Genomic DNA, 7,287 nt, shown 5'->3' with positions numbered 1-7,287 from the left:
CATTAACTGAGTGAAACACGCCTCCGCATATTTCAATTTGAGATTTCAAAATTCAAAAATGCCCTACATAAATGGAAGTTAATTTCTTATGCAGAAAGACCTTTTCAAGTGCATAATTTGAAAGTGAAAGCTTGTTGAGCTAATAAAAAGACGATTTTCGATGGATGCTTTTGTACTAAATGGGCAGAAACAATTCTCGCAGTATTAAAAGTGGTTTAAGGACGATAGAAATACTTCATAAAGATGAATTCTTACCTAATCTCAACATAATATAAAAGTCAAAAGATGGAATTTCACAGTCAAAAATATCTTACTTACATCTTACATATAATAAGCTTAAGTAACTTAAATTAACATAGGAATAACTTCGCCCTTTCAAATTCAGTCTTTCAGAATCAAGACGAACAAAAAACTGCACATACCTTTACTCTTATATTCTTCTGCTTCTTGCCGTCCGCGTTTTGCTTCGTGTCGACAGCGTTTTCACTTTTTTTTCATTGTTCATATCTGTAGAAATTTTAAATATTAAATGAAAAATGTTCTCGCTTCATCACGTAGTAAAAGTAACGACAATTTGAAAATTGAATTTTCAAATATATTAATTAACTGGTTTTAATTAAGCGGTAACGCTCAGAAAATAAATATTAAAAAATTTGAAAAAGAATAACATAAGTAGAAAAAGGAATTACTTTTCAGCAATTCTAATGCTAATTTTAAGTGAGCAATTTCCTAGCCAAAGCTTGCTTATAATCTGCTGAACGTACGTGCATGTTAGCTACTGAAAAGTGGATTTTCGAAAGACCATATTTTAATAATAAATAAAGAATGTGTACAGGATGAAATTTAATATTAAATTAAATTAATCAACCTTATTAAATCACCTATCATCTCGGCAAAGCATCGAACAAAATGGAAAATACAATTTCAATTCAAAATTTATCATTCATAAATCGCATCTACTATGATGCATTATTATATAATTGAATGATTGTAGTCAAATGTAGAAAAATGAAAATCTATTAAAAATTCTAATTAATTAACTTACATACAAAATTTCAACAAATATCACTATAGACCATTCTCATCTATTTTTAAAAATTATGCTCATTATCGATTCTCAACTGCATTTATTAAGTAATTACCACTAAAAAAAGAAAAAACTGCCACTTACTACCATAATAAATGAGTCGTCTTCTCATTGTTGATGTTCATACTACTCTTTCAATGTTGATTGAAAAATTATTTCCATAAATAATAATGAATAATAAAAATCAAATGAACTGTTTGGCATTTAATGTTGGTGGTATGCAGTTAATTTTCCAATCAAAACGCAGTGCTTCCATCCACGGACGGAGTGAAACTAAAATTATTAGCATTAAAGCAATCAAATTCGTATTCAAATTTTTATTTCATTCATTTCTGCTGATAAATATCACCAGCGCATAATTTTCATTGCGCTTTATTTACTTAAGTAATGCATTGTGTTTGAGAGAAAATTTAACTGTAGCCCTGCCAAACGAAAAAGCAATTCTCATTGCGGAATCACTAATTTCATTTCTATTCCTAAGTATAATTTAAATAGTGGAAAAATAAAAAAATGAAATGCATACTTAATTCTTATATTAAATTCTATTAAATACTGGCTTATTATATGAAGAGAGAAAAAGTAATAATTTGATGAAACACTTCAAACAGAGTGACAAATTAAACAATCAATGACAGTTATTTGAAAATTCAAAAATGACCTCGTCATTTACAATTCAGTCAAAATATTAACTATCGGACAAAAAACACCATAACAAAAACATTGATTTAGTCAAAACACGCCTCCACATTTCGGGATTTAAGGGTTGAAAATTCAAAAATGATCTACATAAATAGAACTCATGGCAAAATGCTTTTCACAAAAATATTAGCATAGGAAGGCTAGGAAAAAAATTATAATTTATCTAATGTCTTTGATGATCTAAATTTCGAAAATATAAAGTTGTAATATAAGATTAAATAATTCTCTGTAAGAAAAACGACATTTTGATATCTTGCATCATAGAAAGAAACACTAATCGCTTTGGGATAATCGACCTGTTGTGTTCACAGTAAAATTCAATGCGAAAAGCAAGTACAAATTGAAAAATGGAGCTCATTCTACAGTTATATCTAGACGCTTGAGTTTAATAACAAATTGAAATATTAATTTTTTTGAAACAAATCAACGATCTTTTCTTTTCTTTTGTATCTTATGCTGTTGCTTGTTTTCGTCTTTTACTTGTGAGAAAGAAACTGTTGCTTTTTCAAATTGAACTTAAAATGTTTAGATTTTTTTTGTTTCCTCTAACGGAAATTTAATATTCAAGAAGAGACAAATATTTTCACTTAATTAATCTGATAATCTTAAAGTATACTGTTGAATGTGCATCCCACAGGTGGGCAGTTGGAACGGTAGAAGAGAAAAACAATGCCAACAACAACAAAACACGAAAACAGCACAGATACGAGCAAAATAAATTCTACTCGAGGTGCACAACAATATTTATACGGTGTCAAAGTTTCTCCATTCGATTTTCATAAATAACTATTTGTCATGATATTGATAATAAATTACAAAAAGCATTTACATTTTACATTCATACCAGTCTAGAATTAAATATAATGAACATAACACTCACAGATGACACTGATGAAATCTTCTGATATTTGACATTCACTGCCATATTAAGAACTGAGCAAAGAAGCAAGCATTTATAGTGTAATTGTTGTGTATTTAAATATAAATATTCCATGAACGAACTGTAAGAATATTGAACAGCAACCTTTCGTATACGTCTGTACGTGGACGATTTGTTCACTTTTCTGAAACTTTGATCATTCCACGCACTTTCAGTGAGACAATGGAGAATAAAGTATAAAAAAATATGAAAAAATATTTATTTTTTTTAATTTTAACAAATGAACGTCATTTCACAACAGATTCACTTGCATCAAGTGTCACTTACGGGTGCTTGACTGAGACTTGGGCGGCTGTCTGAGAACAATCAACTGCTGATCATTGGATTTGATCACGTTGCATCCAAGTGCTCGACTGATGCTTCTTACACGAGAATTGCTCAACGTTGCGTTGGTACAGAGGTCTTGAATTGGGACGGAAAAATTGTTCAGCGCAAGTGATAGCAAAACAATATGGGCAATCAGCGCATCCCGGGATGCAGTGGACAAGGACAGCTTCTCTTTGTTGAATCTACCCTTAGAACGACCGTACACTTGCAGCAATTTGGATCCAATGGAAAATGGTAGGGCAGCTTTTTCCATGTCTTCAACCATAACAACCCTCTTCGACGAATACAGCCACGCCAGCCGAAACAAGCAACTCAAATAAAATAAACAACGTCTCTGAATCGGATCTTGACATTTTTCTGCAAGCATTATAACAAAATTTCCACATCCTAGAAAAGAAAAATGAATAAATTCTTAAACAACAAAACATACGGTCAAATAATTGTCAACAAATAGTTTTGCATATTGGCTATTTGGAAAAACTTTGTTTTCCATCTACCGTCGTCCACTGCTTCCATCCAAGTGGCATTTCAACATGGAGAAACAAGTGTTACGAAATAAAATGAAAATTTCATAAAAGTAAAAAAAAAATTAACATATCCACTCCGTTGATGCTTCGCAAAAAGCAAGTTTAAAATTTTCGCATAATAAAACAAAGCTATTCCGCGAAGGATTTTGAATTTACTAGTTGAAAAAAAAATACATTCTACAAACTATTGGACAAACGTGCATAAACAAATTTACTGAAATCAATTCAAATAAGCAATTTTTAAACTGCTCGTTTGTTTGTTTCAATAGACTGTTGTTTACCGCAGTAACTTACCAATCGCTTGCTTTTCCTTGTTCGGGATGTTGAAAAAGCTTTCCAAAAATTCATCCATCTTTTCAAGTCGCTCGGCGGTGATGATGTCATGCAAGTTGTATATTTCTTGGGGACAAGTAGCTTTCAAATTAGCGGGAGGCAATACAACACTGAAGCCATCGTTGTTCAGCTCAGAATCGTCCTGAGTACTGATAAATTCCGTGGCAATGTTCAACAATTCGCCTGACTGCGGGTGAAATAGAACAAATATACGGTGCATATTTAAAAAATACTGCTACAGTTAGTTACCATATGAAGAGTGCGGTGAACTTGTCTGGCTTTCATACTCAGCGTCCTGCGCTGACTGCTCAAAGACATGATCAATTCGTTCTTCGTGGCGGCTGGGGAATTCAAAAGCAAACTAAAAACAAACAAACAAATAAAATAAAAAAATGGTTTTTTCCAAACCCAGAAACTTACCTAGAAGAAGTGGTCAAATCGGCCGTCAACTGCGGCTTAAATTCCACCATGATGGCTGGCAAAAGTACCGTACGCTTCGTTTTTCGATGTCGAATGGCAACCACCAGTTCATTATCGCCAACACAAGCAACACTACGACCAACATATTCGAGCTTGGGTGATTTCAGCTTCAACAAATATTCCGCACTTTCGGGACACTTTTCGATGCTTTCCATGCTATGCTGCATCGAATGCATGAAAGTCGCGCAAATAATACGCGGAGTCGAGTCCATCCGCCACGTTGCAATGTTGGACAAATATCAAAATAGAAACACTGCAATATAGAAAGAATAAAACGTTTCACATTAATCAAAAAAGAAAACTTCGAAAAATATGAATAACAGAAAAAAAATATCATCGACAACACGTGTGACCAGCTAAATAGCTATAAGGTAGAACAAAAAAAATTTTTTTCACAGAACACTTTATTTAACCAAAAAAAGGAAAATACCATTTCTGCAAGAAATTCATGTTAAAACAAATAAATTTCACGTCTACATTGCAAAACAGTTTGGTAAAAAAACTCACAAATGTCAAAACAAAAACTTTTTAAAGCAAATAAAAAATTTTCAACTTCACAATTTTTTAATTCTTCAATTTATGCGTCGTCATCATGCCTTTTTTAACTTTTTGCCTTCCGAAATCAAACTGCTTCTTCTCTGCAAATTATAAATTACACAAGTGAATACAGATGAGGGAATTTATTATTATCAGTCGAATTATACCATTTCGAAAATGGTTGTCGTTATTATTAGTATTACTAGTAGGAGGATATATCACAGAGCTGCTATTGTTCGCTTTTCGAGCACGTTCATATTCCACCATAAATTCATCCCATTCTACAACACACATTTTGCAACGGATGAAATCATTCAAACAACAACAACAACAACACCTATTATCAAATAAAGCAACTGAAAGTTGTGAATCACTACCATAATGACATAAAATGATTCACCTTCATTCAATATGGTAATTTAAATTACTAATTTACTAACTTTTTTTCGCAAACTGAATAAGTTCTTGATGTTCACGAGTTAATGAAGTATGGCGTACGAAATTTCTTCTTCTGGACTTCCGAAACAAAGGCTTCGTTGTAACTATGGTAGCTTCCGCTAAATACAACAAAAAAATTCATTAACAATTGAATAACAAAAACAAATAAAATCTATAACATAATAAAAGCAAATAGAATAGCAAAAAAAATTGTCAATAAAATAAGCATGAACTAATTTGAAAGTTATTCTTATGAGCCAGTTTGTGTATTTTTCATTTTTCCAAAGATGTTTCGTTCTAATATTTCAAAAAAAATGCATGTCAAAATGTAAAAAATATGTAAAAAAAGAAAAAATTTTAAATGTTATTTCATCATCAGTAACGAGCAATAAAATACGGATCAGTAGTAAGTGTCACGAATTAATAATATCGACCATCTACCTTTCATGAATTTTAGTTCAAAAATGATCGTGCTCAATCAAGAAATGCAAATCTCATATACCTTGACGATGTTGATGAGAATAATGGTTCACATGATCAGATTTCGAATCTATCGAAGGCATTGCAACCTTTTAATTGAGCAAACCGTGCCGTAAGACAATCACAACAAACAATAATGTAGCAATCTAACCCATTTCAATTATCAAATGTCTTACAGTAATGTGTGTACAGTAATTAAGAAAACAAGTAAAATAAAATAAATAGTTTGTATTTGAAATTTAATTATTATTCGACTAAAATAATACAAAATCCAAACTGAACTGAACTGAACTGAACTCGCTGGAAAATCAAAACTAAATTTTTATGCGCCAAAAATTACGTTCTTTAGACAAAAAATTCTGAATATTATTGAATGGTGAATTTTAGATAAATAATTATGAAATAAAAAAATACTAATAAAACGCAACTTTAGTTTTTTAATTACTTATATTTGTATTTTGATAATAAATTAATTTTTGATACATCCAACTACCGTATTTACACACAATTGATGTTCACGTTTAATAAAAGCGAAACTTTTTATCATATCCGCTTCGTTTACGCATTCATTCTTTCCCTCAGCAGTTTAGCATTAAGTTTACCAGTATGTTAAGGCGTTTAACTTTTTCTAAATCAAGTTGTATTTTATACGTTTTAAATTTTGGCAACCAAGTTCAATTATTTCCAACATTCTTCTATTCACTAAATGTTCATGGTATAAAAATTGTTTTTGAAATATTCCAAAAGTTTGCTTTTTTTTCTTCCATTCAATTGTTGCCCAATATCTTGAATCATTTTATGGGTAAAAATTCATCATTCCGTAGAGTTTATTTTCATTACCTGAAAAATTTGAGTTGAAAAAAGTCGGATTGATTTCATTGGTCACTCCTGATTGGTCAAAAAGATGAGCCTAAAAATGCGCTGACAATTGTTTAAATTTAAACAAACATTCACTTTAAAATTTTAACTTTAAATTAAATAACAATCCAGAGTATATATATGCGCGTTTGTGCGAATTTCTTTCATTCTTTGCGAAGTACCTGCCTTGGTATGTCGTGTGCTCCTCTGTTTATGCGCTTTCCAACTATGCTGAAAAGGTAAGCAATGGCAAACGGGCATTGACGACACTGTTCAAAGATGAACTAACCTTGTTCATTGATTTGGTGGAATAATTTGAATTTTGACTAATGTGAACCATGTTTCAGACAAGAAATCCTACTCTGTTTTTGGTTGATTGGACTGTTATGTTGTTCGGTAGCCTCGTCGCAAGTGGTGGACCAAAATGTGTGTCCCCACAAAGTCGCTGAGAACATTATTGGCATGGAACCCTCAGCTCGGATTATACAACAAATCCCTGACTACTGCTGACGTTCAAGGTGATATCCAATTCAAAGTTCGCAACGTCGGATCTTAAACTTCTGAAATGGTTTCAAGCAGAA

The 7,287-nt window shown here is 31.7% G+C and overlaps 2 protein-coding genes across 2 annotated transcripts; one reads left to right on the top strand and one right to left on the bottom strand.

The window, feature by feature from the left end:
* Window positions 1–2,209: 2,209 nt before the first annotated feature.
* Window positions 2,210–4,605, bottom strand: Tsp_07652 (hypothetical protein). The gene is made up of 5 exons (XM_003381065.1): window positions 4,334–4,605; window positions 4,163–4,274; window positions 3,875–4,100; window positions 2,994–3,440; window positions 2,210–2,301 (listed from the first exon to the last, which is right to left on the bottom strand). Exons 1-5 carry the CDS (start codon window positions 4,603–4,605, stop codon window positions 2,210–2,212), a joined length of 1,149 nt encoding a protein of 382 aa, XP_003381113.1.
* Window positions 4,606–6,898: 2,293 nt separating this feature from the next.
* Window positions 6,899–6,945, top strand: Tsp_07653a (conserved hypothetical protein; the record flags this gene model as incomplete). The annotated part of the gene is made up of 1 exon (XM_003381064.1): window positions 6,899–6,945. A coding segment is annotated over exon 1 (47 nt), but the record flags the coding sequence as incomplete, so codon positions are not given.
* Window positions 6,946–7,287: the final 342 nt, after the last annotated feature.

The sequence above is a fragment of the Trichinella spiralis genome (assembly GCF_000181795.1).
Source record: "Trichinella spiralis strain ISS 195 chromosome Unknown Scfld2, whole genome shotgun sequence".
NCBI lineage: Eukaryota > Metazoa > Nematoda > Enoplea > Trichinellida > Trichinellidae > Trichinella > Trichinella spiralis.
Note: the sequence above shows the minus strand (reverse complement) of the source record. Positions and strands in the feature narration are given on the sequence as shown.